Consider the following 13154-nt stretch of genomic DNA (forward strand, 5'->3'; position numbering starts at 1 on the left):
TCGGCACAGCATCTCCCACGCATTGGCGTGCGCTCTTGCTTGCAGCTCGCAGTCATCTACCGGGATCTCACCTTTACCGAACAACCGCCACACGATCATAGATTCCAACTCTCATTTGGCACAGTAACGACAGTAGATAACGACAGAACTCAGCACACAACCCAGGAGCGGTGGGCAGAATGTCCAGATCAATTCCTAACAACCGCAGTAGCTCGCCCTCTGGGCAGGCATTGTCCCGCAGCTTTGGCACATCCTTCCGATCACAATCCCACATTGCCGCCATTGCGGAAGAGTCGATCATACGAGACCTCGAAGAGACGGATTTCGACGATGAGGCGGTCGACGGGGAAGATGATTCGGCGCTTAGCAGGACGCTCACGGGCGATATTCCTGGGCTAGGTCCTCATTCAATGGCAGGATACTACAGGCGTCCATCGATCGCTGCACCAGCGCCGAGACCATTTCTCGGCACACAACTACCCGAAGCGCGTGTGCCATTGGCACAAGACTACGAGGCGGCGATTGGGGAAGAGAGGAGCTTGCTCAGAGACAACAATATCATTCCGCCCAAGCATCCACGACGACGCGAGAGTGATGCTCATGAGAATGGAGGTACACTCAGGAAGATGCTCAGCCATGTGAGCTTCAGGCGAAAGAGCGGTGACGCGGATCGATTAATAGATGGGCACACTACAGAATCTACGGGCCTTCTCGCGAATGGTCGTGATCCGACTTTGCCATACGGAGGCGAGGATACCCCAGAGAACATCTCGAAGAAATGGGAGGAGGCTGTCGAGAATGGTCAGATTCAGACGACCTGGCAACGCGAGACCAAGACTTTGGTGCGGTACTCTGCGCCGTTGATCTTGACATTCATTCTGCAGCAATCCCTCACCCTCACATCCGTGTTCACAGTGGGACACATTGGCAGAAATGAACTCGGCGCCGTGTCTCTCGGATCCATGACTGCCAATATTACTGGCTACAGCGTGTACCATGGTCTCACAACCTCTCTCGACACACTCTGCGCGCAAGCTTACGGATCTGGAAAGAAGAAGTTGGTCGGTCTTCAATTCCAGCGCATGGTCTACTTCCTTTGGGCAATCACGATTCCGATTGGTATTTTCTGGTTCTTCGCAGACAGAATTCTTGGTGCCATTGTGCCCGACCAAGACATTGCCAACCTGGCTGGAAATTATCTCAAGGTTTTGATCATCGGCGCTCCAGGCTACGCGACGTTCGAAGCTGCAAAGCGATATGTCCAAGCACAAGGCCGGTTCGATGCCAACCTGTACGTCCTCCTCATTGCTGCCCCTCTGAATGTTTTCATGCATTGGCTTTTTGTTTGGCGCTTCGAATGGGGTTTCATTGGCTGTCCGATTGCCGTCGCTATCACCGAATGCCTCATGCCCATACTGTTATTCTTGTATGTGCGCTTCGTGGGCGGGATGGAGTGCTGGCCAGGCTTCACACGCAAAGCTTGGATCAACTGGGGACCCATGATCCGACTTGCACTTCCAGGTCTGATTATGGTTCTGGCCGAGTTCCTCGCTTTCGAGATCATCACGTTGGCGTCCGCGCGCATCTCGTCCGCGCATTTGGCCGCCAACACCGTTCTGCAGGCGGTATCAGTTCTCACTTACCAATTGCCTTTCCCGTTAAGCATTGCAGCCTCGACGCGTACGGCCAATCTGATCGGAGCGGGACTACCTGATGCAGCAAAAGTTACTACCAGAGTTGCTTTTATCCTCGGAGTCTTCATTGGCCTTTTTAACATGATCGCATTGACTTCGCTTCGTAACTTCATCCCTCTTCTCTTCTCGGAAGATGCGGCAGTTGTCGCTCTCGCTGCCGCGACTCTGCCCGTCAACGCTGCTTTCCAGCTCGTTGACTCTACAGCTGCGCAATGCAATGGTATCTTGAGAGGACTTGGAAAACAGGCCATTGGTGGGTACATCAATTTGTTCGCTTACTACATTATCGCTTTGCCTATCAGTTTTGCGTTGGGATTCGGACTGCATTGGGACTTGGTCGGAATTTGGATTGGTCCTGCTGTTGGACTGGCGATTGTTTCGGTGCTGGAGGGACTATACATTGCAAAGACGGATTACGAAAAAGCGAGCGGAGAAGCGGCAAGGAGGAATGCGGTGGATTAAGAGGTCGTTTGGGAGCATGAAAGAGGTTTGTTTCGGACGATTGCAGCGGGATTATTTTGTACAGAGCAGTATGGACATGATGTGTATTACAGCTTCTTCATCTTTGTCGAATTGGCCTTCGCCGGCTCATTGGATCATTTCGTCTGGGTACAAGAGTATGCGAGGTTGACTTGGTCGACATATCCGACGCCACTGTGTGGTTCGGTAATCGATGCACGAGCCGAGCACAGCAAGTCAGCCGTCGTCGTACGCCGCGGACTTTTTACGTCTCACGATGCTGCCGAGCCCAAACATATGTCGGCTTTCCTCTCCTCGGTACATACCATTGATGATAGTCCACTCAAGTCGCCAGGACTCTCTTCTCTTCCACGACCTTCTCGAGGATTACCGTCTCAGCGACCCCGCCAGCCCCGCTAGAACTAAACCAGGTTGATCAATCTCGGCTTTCTGGACCCTGGAGAGGCATCACCTCCGTCACCCTACAGCAACACTCACGCTTTCAATGCTCACTTCTCTTCGCTCGGCAGTGGGGAAATGGTCTTCCGATAACATCCTCCGTTCTCATCGAGCCCGCGCCACAAGTGCCAGCCAGAAGGGACGCTTCTCTGCATGCCAACAGCAGCATCAGCAGCGTTCACAGCCGCAGCCGGGAATGCCCAGCGTATATACCGGAGATGAAGCGTCATCCTCCGTCACGAGCAACAACAACGTACATGGCAAGATGAGCAATGGACATGTCGTGCCGCCGGCCAAGGCGACGCAGGTGAAGAATGATAAAGACGACGTGTATCAGGACTTGGCGGAAGCGTGTCGGAACGTGCATGATCGGGTATACGAGTTTCTGGAGCGAAAGCCGAGGAGTGAGAGGATAGAGCAGGTGCAGCGCATGACGAGGGAGTCGCTGGGCGTGATTGAAGAGGCATTGGAGAAGTTCAGGTTCGTTCTGGCAAAGGACCGCATTACAGCACCAAACTGACAATCGCGCGCAGCCTCGACCACCTCTCCTTCAGCTACAACGGCGGCAAAGACTGCCTCGTCCTCCTGATCCTCTACCTCGCCGCCCTACACACCCACTCGACAAAGTCCTCAATATCTCTTCCTCCGACCCTCCGATCCGTCTACATCGTCACACCCAACCCTTTCCCCGCCGTAACAACTTTCGTCCACTCCTCCGCAACCAAATACCACCTCTCCCTCTCGCAATACCACAAACCCATGCGCGAAGCTTTCGCCTCGTACCTTGCAGACACGCCGTCCGTCCAGGCGATCTTTGTTGGAACCCGGCGTACCGATCCTCACGGCGCGAAGCTCACATTCTTCGATCCCACGGATGGGGGCTGGCCAGCGTTTGTGAGGATACATCCGGTGATTGATTGGCATTATGCGGATATTTGGAGTTTTATCAAAGAGGTCGGAGTCGAGTACTGTGAGTTGTATGATATGGGCTATACGAGTTTGGGCGGGACGGATGATACGCATCCCAATCCGGCGCTGGCGCTTAAGACTAAGGGTGCTGAGGATGTGGTGCGGTATCGGCCGGCTTATGAATTGGTGGAGGATGATGCGGAGAGGTTGGGGAGAGATGGGAAGAGGTGATGACTACTCTCCTCTTCATTTGTTTGGATGACGATTTAGATGTAAAAGGACGAGCGGCAATGTTGGGCATTTTGTGTGAGCGGTCGCTTGGTTGTAGACATGCGAAGCGATATACAATTACATTTTTCTTCTGTTTTCTGTATCGTGTACAAGGTTTACATCATCGTTTCTTCTCGACCTTCATCCTATCAACGACCCATCGTCCGAGCCTTACACTCGGCTCATCGAACAGTTTCGTTCCGAGATGTCCAAAGGCGAATGTGATAGGCAAGATCAATGCCTGGGATACCAGAAATCTCGTTGTAAAACCATGTATGCCAAATTCCGGGACTGGAAGCATTTCATCCCACATGGTGGTCATCTCAGGCATGGTAATATGTCCAAACAGTCGATAAATCCGATCTCCCACAGTCCACATCAGAGGTCCGTGGACAAGATATAAAGCAAAACTAATCTTGCCAAGATATTTCAATGGCCTCGTCGAAAAGAATTTCTGCAACCAGGAGAGTCGCAAAACTCCATAGACGACCATGAATGCCCCCCATGCGTGCCACCAGCGCCAGTATTCTTTATCTGGGTCGTCGTAGTAGATTGGTGGGATGAGCTTCGTGAGGAGCCACCATCCAGGTGTATCCGAGGAAACTTGAGTGTCTCGCATCCCGGCTGTTTGGCAGAGGAGATACCATCCCACGAAGAATGTGAAGTGGTGGATGATAGTTTTCCCGCGAGCAGAAAGTTGGAATCTGCCGAATGTGCTTGGACCGGGTTCTTTGAGATCGTTGATTGCGAGGAGCATTCCGGCCATGAAGAGTGCCATGGCCCATTGGTACATGAGGAGGAAGGCAATGTACATGAATGCGTAGACGATTGCTCGCATGCGCATTGTGACGGGGACGGAGAAGGCGAGCATGGAGAAGATGAGGAGACTGCCGACGAGTTCAACGGGGATGGTATAGACTGGTGGGTCGTAGACGAACCAGTGGGCGAGGACGTCGGGTTTTGTGGAGGGCTGGAGAGCGATGGAGAGTTCGTAGAGCCAGGATTTGAGTTCGAGCCAGAGGGTTTCTTGGGGTGCGGGCCAGGCGAGTTTGGGGGCGAGGCCGAAGGGGAGGTGCAAGGCGATGACGAAGCCGAGACTTACGCCTATGACGGGGAGGTAGAGGCGGAAGGGGCGGCGGATTACGCTGGAGAGGAGGGAGCGGTAGATGGTTTTGTGGTTTTGGTTTCCTTTGCTGGCTTCGCGGAGGTGGCGGAGGGGTGAGATGCTGAGGACGTAGCCGGACAGGACGAAGAAGATTACTACGCCGGCGTTGCCACCTGTGAGGATGAGTCGGATGAAGGGGAGTTGGAAGAAGTAGTGATTCCCGTTCGCTCCCCAGCCATTGATGAGGTCGTCTGTGGGTCCGAAATACCAGCTTACATGATGGTATATGTAGACTAGAAGGGCAGCGAGCCCACGGAGACCGTCAAGGTAGGCAGTGTTTTTCTTCTTGTCTATCGTCTTGTCCGGTTGCTGTGTGGCTGCTAGGCTGTTGGATGGGGCCAAGGGATCTTCTTCCTCTGCAAGATCATCCAGTGTCGAAGGTAGCGTCTTGTCTTCCCAGCCCTGGAGTTCAACATCGGGTTCCCTTGTGTCTGCCATTGTGGCCAGAAATAATGGTGCTTGTTCAAGACTCTATGCAGCTTGAAATTGTTTACGCTCCTCTGGACAGCATTTGAACAAGGATTCCAGGCTTCTCAATGTCACCGGCGGCTCTGCCGTACTGTACGTAGAGGCATGTCGATGTTGAGGTGAAGTTGTCAGTACCGTACAGGGGCCAAAAACCATTGCCAAATCGGTCCTGCCTCGGCACCGGCCACAGTCTTGGCGGAAACGGCAACCACCAGTCGCTGAACGGCTTCCGCACTCCTTTCCAAGGACGACATCGCAGTTGAATGGGCATAGAAGTGATTTCGTTCACACTTTAGACGCGTCGCTGCCGTCGTGGTGTCTATGTGATGTCCTGCGAGAATGGTGCTTACCGACTTCGCCTATCTGGAAGATAGGCCACCCAGCAGCTAGAAGCAACCTCTTCTCGTGATCGACCATTTCTTGACACGGATCAGGTTGCAAACCCAAGCAGCTGTTGCTACAATTCTGATTGTTAGAATTTTCAGAAAGGCAAACCTGCGAGCCGGTAATGTCGTCTCATGCTGAGAAGCTGTGGATTGGCGGGCAGGAACATGAAGGCAGCGGGGAACTGATTCCCATGAAAGATCCATCGACCGGAACGATATTCGCGCAGTACGTTCCCACACTGACTATTGATCCGCGGACACTCATTGCATTCCAGCTGCCATTCTGCAAGCGTCAGCGATGTGAATTATGCTGCGGAGACAGCACACAAAACCTTTCGGTCCGGCGTGTGGTCTAGATGGGAAAGGCATCAGCGCGCCGATGTGCTGGAGAAGGCTGCGGAACTGCTGGCCGCCAACCTGACTGATCTGATCGCTCTTGAGGTGCTCCAGACGGGCCGGGCGATAAGGGAAATGAAAGCTCAGGTCCCGTCTCTGGGTGAGTACTCCATTGCTCGCTTTCTTCGAACTTGGCTGATCTGGTCACAGTGAAATGGTTCAAGTATTATGCCGCATTGATCAGGACAGAAGAACGGCCAGTTCTGCCGACCACTGGCAAGCTACACAACTGGGTCGACAGACGCCCACTGGGTGTGGTTGTTCAGATCACGCCTTTCAACCATCCACTGCTCATTGCTGTCAAGAAGATCGCGCCCGCTCTGGCAGCTGGAAATTGCATTATCTTGAAGCCATCTGAGCTGACACCATTGACCTCACTGAAGCTTGGAAGGGTTCTCAAGGACGCTGGTGTTCCCGATGGCGTGTTCACTGTGCTGAATGGGCACGGTGTCACTACTGGTAAAGCTCTGGTGTCTCATCCCCTTGTGAAAAAGGTTGATGTGACCGGCGGCACGCCGTCTGGCAGAGCAATAGGTGCCATTGCAGGTGGCAACTTGGCACATTTCACTGCTGAGTTGGGGGGCAAAGCACCTGTGATTGTGACAGCAAATGCAAATCTGGAGCTGGCTGTCAATGGAGTCGCATTCGGCTCTTTTATCGCAAGCGGGCAGACCTGTGTGGCTGCCACCAGAATCATTGTGCATTCTAGCATCTTTGAGTCATTTGTGGAGAAGATTGCGGCCAAAGCCCTATCAATATGTCGGAGAATAGGTGCGCCCTCGAACCCTGAGTCGATGATGGGCCCCATCATTTCAAAGAAACAATTGGATCATGTCAGCGGATTGGTGGAAGATGCAAAGCGTACTGGTCTAGAAGTTGCTGTTGGAGGACAACGAATGTCCGGCGAATCTTCACTTGATGGGTTCGATCTTTCTGCGGGCTACTTCTACCCACCAACCGTGCTTGTCCATCGGCAAGACACAGCGATTCAGGATCACGAGATCTGGAAAGAGGAAGCATTCGGGCCAGTCATCGTCATCACCGCGTACGGAACTGAAGATCAGGCGCTTGCACTGGCGAACGACAGTGAATTCGGGCTAGGAGCTGCCGTCTGGACCAAAGACCTTTCAGAGGCACACCGCTTGTCCGATCGAATCGAGTCAGGCATCTGCTGGATCAACACGCATCATCGCAACGACCCAAGTAGTCCATGGGGCGGGATAGGAAGTTCTGGAGTCGGGAGTGAGAATGGCATCGCTGCATATCACGCTTACACTACGACGAAGAGCACCATTATAAATTATGCAGATGAACAGGAAGCGGCTGGTGAGGATTGGTTCCGAGAAGGCACAGAACAAGTGCGATATGGCTGACACCTACATGTGCTGTGCACGCCATCTCTCAAGCTGATCAATCCAATACTTGCTGCATCACGTTCGTTCTGTACCTCTCATTCCGCTGCATCAGCTCTTGATGTGTCCCTCGGTCCTCGCAACGCCCATCATGTATCAGGAAGATGACATCTGCCATCTGAATGGTATGCAGCCGATGTGCAATGATCAAAATAGTGGCTTCGCCTCGGAGCTCCTGCAACGTCTCTTGCCATCGTGCCTCTGATTCGCTGTCGAGGGCAGAGGTCGGCTCGTCAAGTAAAAGTAGTGAAGGATCTCGTACTAGGGCTCTGGCGAGCGAAAGTCTTTGTCTCTGCCCACCGCTGAAGTCTTTTCCGTTGGTGCCGCAAGGTGTCTCGTACTGTTGTGGAAGGCCCATAATTGTGTCGTGGATATTTGCGCGGCGAGCAGCCTCTTCCAATCTTGCTTGGCTGACTGAAGATTCGCTGCTTGAGCCTAGATCGAGATTGAAGGTTACATTTGCGTCAAACAGCATATTCGTTTGCGGTACAAGAGAGATGTTTCTTCGAAAGGTCGTATCGTCAGATTTGCTGATGTCTTCATGGCCAATGACGACAGAACCTGTGGTGGGTCGGTAGAAGCGTTCTAGGAGGCCGAATATGGTGGATTTGCCGCTGCCTGAGGGGCCAACGAAGGCAGCTAATTGACCAGGTTGAATGTTGATGTTGATATCTTGGAGGACGACAGTGGATGGTCTGCTTGGGTAGGCGAAGGAGACGTCGGTCATCGAGACACGAGCGCCGCCAATGGGACGGGGCTTGTCCGCGTCTTCGACTTCTTTCTCGTTGATGAGCATCAGCGGGATAGCCTCAACGTCTAAATCTGACTTTTCTGGCAGATCACCAGTAGCGTCCTCGTCCCGTTCTCTGAGCCGGCCACTGTTGCCACTTTCGTGCGATTGTATGTCCAGTTGTACTCGCTGATGGCTCTTGGGTAGCAAATCAATGAGACTGAATACCCGCGCTCCAGACGAAGTTGCTCGAGCTACATCGGAAAGCAGGTTGAAAAGCTGACCACAGCCGACCGCGCCAACAAGCATAGCTGGCAGCACAGTCTGGAATTGCGCTTGATCATATTCGCCGGCAATAATCAGTTTCGATCCCCACCAGTAGGCTATACCGTTCAATGCGTTTGGAATGCTGTAGCCGAGTGCCAGAAAGCAGTTTCCGATGATAACCAGGCGTACTGTTGCGGCATAGGGTTCGTTCAGCGCCCGTTGATACGATGCGAGCATCTCTTCTTCAAGACCGAATGCCGCTACTGTGTTGATGGCCCCCACAGCTTCTGTAGCGATCCCAACAGATGCGTCAAATGCTTCTCGGTGCTTGTCTTGGAACTTTGTAAGGACCGATACTCGAGCAATGCCAGCACCGACCAGGATGGGAATGATTGCAAGAATGACAATGGCAATTTTCCAAGCAATGATGTGGGCTAATACAGGACCAACAATCAAGCTCACGATAACGCCGATCGAAACTCCAAGGAGATTCCCCGTGATATTCCCAAGGCTCGAGGCATCGGCACTGATGTAGGACAGGAGGCTGCTTGGCGTGCGTCCCTTGTCTTCGTGCCATTCCACGTCTTGCTGTAGTAGACTCCTGAGGGACAGAATCCGAACCCGGTTCAAGAGGTACTCCGACACGTTACCAAAGCAATAAGAAGAGACCACAGTGGTGCCAAAGCTCAGAACCGCCAGAATCAGGAAGGCTATCCCGACGTTCTGGCCACTCGCGATTATGCGTTCAGCGGACAGACCGCAGACTGTGAGGGCTCCAATGGCTTGTCCAAACATGACTGCTTCGATTGACCAGGTGAGGCCTGCAAAGATCAGCATGCACGTTCTCGGAAGCGTTGCTGTGGTCTTAGCAGCTTGACTTCGAGGATGGACTTACCAACAAAAGTTGCAGTAGCTATACCTGTGTAGATGAGCGAGCGTTGCACCCGTGTGTACTCATATATTCGTCCAAACACTTTTCGATATGGAGCCTTTCCTGCATCGACCTTCTGCATCGTGTCGTCTGCATCCTCTTTGCTGTCCTTCAGCTCGGAGTCGAGTAGTGGCAAGTCTTCCAGGTCGTCATTTCCTTCATCTTCTCCAGTAAAATCGGCAGGAGTGTTCTGCAGATCAGCAGACTTGGAGCTCTCGCGGAATTCTGAAATTTCTTTTGCCTCGTGTTCAGTGGTGGATGCGCCAGCTGTGGACGCACCGATTGTGGAGAAGTCCTTTCCAGACTTTTGCTCGACGTGATTCTGCAGCGCCTGCATCTCTACCATGCGAGTAAAGTGGCCATTGCTATCCAGAAGCTCCTTATACCCACCTTCTTCAATGACATCTCCGTTGCGCATGACGATGACCTTGTCCACATGTTTGATGGACGACAATCGATGCGCGATCAAAATGATCGTCCTGCCCGGCATGGACTGCGAAAGACTCTGCAGTATTGCAACTTCGGTAGCAGTATCGAGAGCGGATGTTGCCTCATCTAACACGAGCACTGGGGCATTGCGGGCGAGTCTGTGATCGCGAAGCTTCTGTCAGCACATCCCTTCTCAGGCCACGTGGATGTGGTGAACTTACGCTCTTGCTATAGCGATGCGCTGCCTCTGCCCTCCACTGAGATGCAGTCCTCGCGTACCGACTTTCGTAGCTATTCCATGCTCGAGGCGCTCCACAAAATAATAGGCTTGTGCCTGCTTCAGCGCCTTCCTTACTCGTCGGACCACTTCAATCAATATTTGAGAGTCTCCTGCTGCTTCTTCTGCATTTTGACCTGTATTTCGCATATGTGCTGCTAGTCGCTCAACTGCACCAGGTGGCCATTTGAGGCTACCAGCCAAGCCATATGCAACATTCTCGAGGATTGAGCGATTCATGAGAGTAGGCTCTTGTTCCACGACCGAGATATGATGTCGAAGATCCTTGACATTCCATTGCCGCAAATCGACACCATCCAGCTCGAGATGTCCGGCTGCCGGATCGTATATACGATTCAAGAGTGTGGCTATCGTCGATTTACCACTCCCTGAGAGACCGACCAGCGCAGTGACCTTTCCCGCTAGCAATTCGAGAGACACGTGGTTCAGGACTTGCGTATCCGGGCGACTAGGATACGCGAATGAAACCCCTTTGAGCTCGAAACAGCCCTTGCTGGAGGTGAGCGGCAACCCAGTCGTTTCTGCCATCCCGTCTATGGCAGTATCCCGCTGCATCACGGGAACCAGGTTGTCAAACGAAGTCCTGGCTCCAATGAAGTAAGTTAGATAGTGCGATAGGCTTGCAAACATGAGTGATGCATCCAGAACGCAAGCCAGCACCGTATAAATCCGACCGACGCTGCTACCATTTTCACCGTTTCTTGCTGCAGCCATATGCACACTACCCTGCCAGAAAGCCAGCGCATTTGAGATGTACGTTGCTGTGTACAGGAAAGCCATCTGCCCTGCGGCAGTCACTGTCTTCTTTGTCACTGCGCTCGCAACTGCTTGTAGGCGTTGACTGAATAGGTCCTCAAGCTTCTTGCCGGCACTAAACGCGTGGACAAGAGGGATGTTTTGAAGGCTTTCGGATGCCAAATTTGTTGCGGAGCTGACCCCATTCGCGACCTGTGTCGAAAAGCGCTCGAGAAGTTTGCCAGTATACTGCGCGTAAAGTACGTAGACGGGAACGAGTGTTGCCAACTTCCATGTCAAGGCGGCATCCTGGGAGAAAGCCACTGCGTATGCTGTGATAAAGTATGATATGGTGGAAATATAATGAGCCACCTTCTCGCCCGTGCCAGTTTGGATATTCTGAATGTCGGTGTCCAATCTTGTTGCCATTTCACCGGAAGGGAGACTGTGGAAGAAGGCCGGCTCTTGTCTCAGCAATGCACGCATGTAGGCGAAGCGAATGCGGTACGTGAGGCGTTCTCCAAAGAGGCCCCAGCATCCGTTGTACTGAAATGAATAAGCGCCTAACATTGCATATTTCCAATTTGCAGAGACCTCGTACATACCGCATAGATCATCGTAAAGTTGCATAGAGCCACGGCAAACATGCCGAGCACCTTGTTCTGTACAGAGAGCCATTGTTCAGAAGAATTGGAGTCCGTTCCGGCTTCTGCAGAGCAATCTGCTAATTCATCCACGACCTTTCCGTATAAAAGTCCAAGAATCGGAAATGGCATACCACCTAGGATTGCGGTTATGGTGCCTGCCCACATAAGGAAGACATCATGTCGACTTGGTTCGGCAGCGTTCAGCAGCTGCACAAAACTAACGATTGGTGCGTATGAGGCTCTCCAGGCCAGCAATGCTCGGGCACGCTGTGCACGTCAGTTTCCGGGCCTATATCAGGCATATGGAGAAGTAGCGCACCTTGCCCAAGTCTCCATGATTCGGCATAATTTTCACCTAAGAATATGACCGGAGTCTCCTGCAGAGACAGACATGAGTTGTCCCTCCCCGATCTGAGGCTGGCCCCAAGAACCACAAAGTCCTAGGCTATAGCTCCGGCGATGAGGCGAACGACGTGTCACGGTACAGCATTCGCTTAGCTTGACAACACCGGAACAATTGGAAGCCGCCTGATCGTGTCCATCGCATGTGAGACGAGGGCACGCCGACCTCGCAAGCGACATCGTGCCTTTGTGAAAAAGCCGCATGCTGGGCCGAACTGATGCGCAATAGTCTTAGCCGAACCGCGCTGATGATGCAGTGGCGGCGCCAAGGTAGTCAAAAGCATAAATCTATGCTGCTGCTCGCTGTGGTTGGATGCTCCAAGGTGCAGTAGTTTGGTCCCAAGGTCCCTCGCCGAGCTTGTTGAGAGAATTTAATCAGATCCGAGGGATCTGATTGAGAACTGGCCAGCTGATATTCAGCCATTGCAGAGCCATGTTTGGCTACTCGTGGTGTTATCCGGCGTAATTACCGCAGCCGAGGAGCACCCCACCCTTGTCTCCGGCGAGCAAGGAGAGCGTTCGAGCAAGGAAGTTCTCGGGTCTGCGAGCTTGCGAGGGCCAGCAGAGTTTTTGTGCGTTCGACTGTATGCCAGACAGAACTACTACTACTATCTTCTGGGGCAAGAGAGCTCCATCCGCGGGCAAGGCTGCTTCCGTATTAGGAATAGTAGCGCACCACCTCCAACGTTATCCCCTAGAATACCAAACATCGAGATCGGTCGACAAACTACCAAGACACAACAACGCGACAAACGCTATGCGACGTATGCGGGTCTCAGAAGAAGAAATCAGCACGAGAGGCGCGTTTCACGCGGGCATCCCTTCACAGCTTCCTGTCCGCGATCATGAGAGTAATCGCGGCCTGCTGAACGCCAGCTCAATAGAACCATTATAGATGAGCTGGATGGCTAAGTATCAAATTCCGCAAAGCTAGGCTCGGGTCAGATAAGATCCTCGAAGCTGATAACTTTATTCTCTCTTCCTCCTCAATTCCTCCCACGCCAGCGTCACTTTGCGTTCAGGCGGGCATGACGAGCTTGCGCCACGTTTTTCGCAGACAGCATGCTCGCTACTGCAACATGCAGCAGTTCAGCGTG

The 13154-nt window shown here is 52.7% G+C and overlaps 5 protein-coding genes across 5 annotated transcripts; 3 read left to right on the top strand and 2 right to left on the bottom strand.

Annotated features, from left to right (window-relative positions):
• Positions 1-179: 179 nt before the first annotated feature.
• Positions 180-2156, top strand: RHO25_007984 (uncharacterized protein; the record flags this gene model as incomplete). The annotated part of the gene is made up of 1 exon (XM_023600143.2): positions 180-2156. The coding sequence occupies one exon, from the start codon at positions 180-182 to the stop codon at positions 2154-2156; it is 1977 nt and encodes a 658-aa protein (XP_023449700.1).
• Positions 2157-2808: 652 nt separating this feature from the next.
• Positions 2809-3752, top strand: RHO25_007985 (uncharacterized protein; the record flags this gene model as incomplete). The annotated part of the gene is made up of 2 exons (XM_023600144.2): positions 2809-3092; positions 3146-3752. 2 exons carry the CDS (start codon positions 2809-2811, stop codon positions 3750-3752), a joined length of 891 nt encoding a protein of 296 aa, XP_023449701.2.
• A 160-nt stretch (positions 3753-3912) lies between these two features.
• On the bottom strand, positions 3913-5394 carry RHO25_007986 (uncharacterized protein; the record flags this gene model as incomplete). The annotated part of the gene is made up of 1 exon (XM_023600145.2): positions 3913-5394. The coding sequence occupies one exon, from the start codon at positions 5392-5394 to the stop codon at positions 3913-3915; it is 1482 nt and encodes a 493-aa protein (XP_023449703.1).
• A 538-nt stretch (positions 5395-5932) lies between these two features.
• RHO25_007987 (uncharacterized protein) lies at positions 5933-7579 on the top strand (the record flags this gene model as incomplete). The annotated part of the gene is made up of 3 exons (XM_023600146.1): positions 5933-6036; positions 6086-6306; positions 6357-7579. The coding sequence occupies 3 exons, from the start codon at positions 5933-5935 to the stop codon at positions 7577-7579; spliced, it is 1548 nt and encodes a 515-aa protein (XP_023449706.1).
• Positions 7580-7616: 37 nt separating this feature from the next.
• On the bottom strand, positions 7617-12001 carry RHO25_007988 (uncharacterized protein; the record flags this gene model as incomplete). The annotated part of the gene is made up of 5 exons (XM_023600147.1): positions 7617-9436; positions 9511-10133; positions 10197-11554; positions 11614-11922; positions 11975-12001. 5 exons carry the CDS (start codon positions 11999-12001, stop codon positions 7617-7619), a joined length of 4137 nt encoding a protein of 1378 aa, XP_023449696.1.
• Positions 12002-13154: the final 1153 nt, after the last annotated feature.

The sequence above is a fragment of the Cercospora beticola genome, chromosome 5 (genome assembly GCF_033473495.1).
Source record: "Cercospora beticola chromosome 5, complete sequence".
Lineage (NCBI taxonomy): Eukaryota > Fungi > Ascomycota > Dothideomycetes > Mycosphaerellales > Mycosphaerellaceae > Cercospora > Cercospora beticola.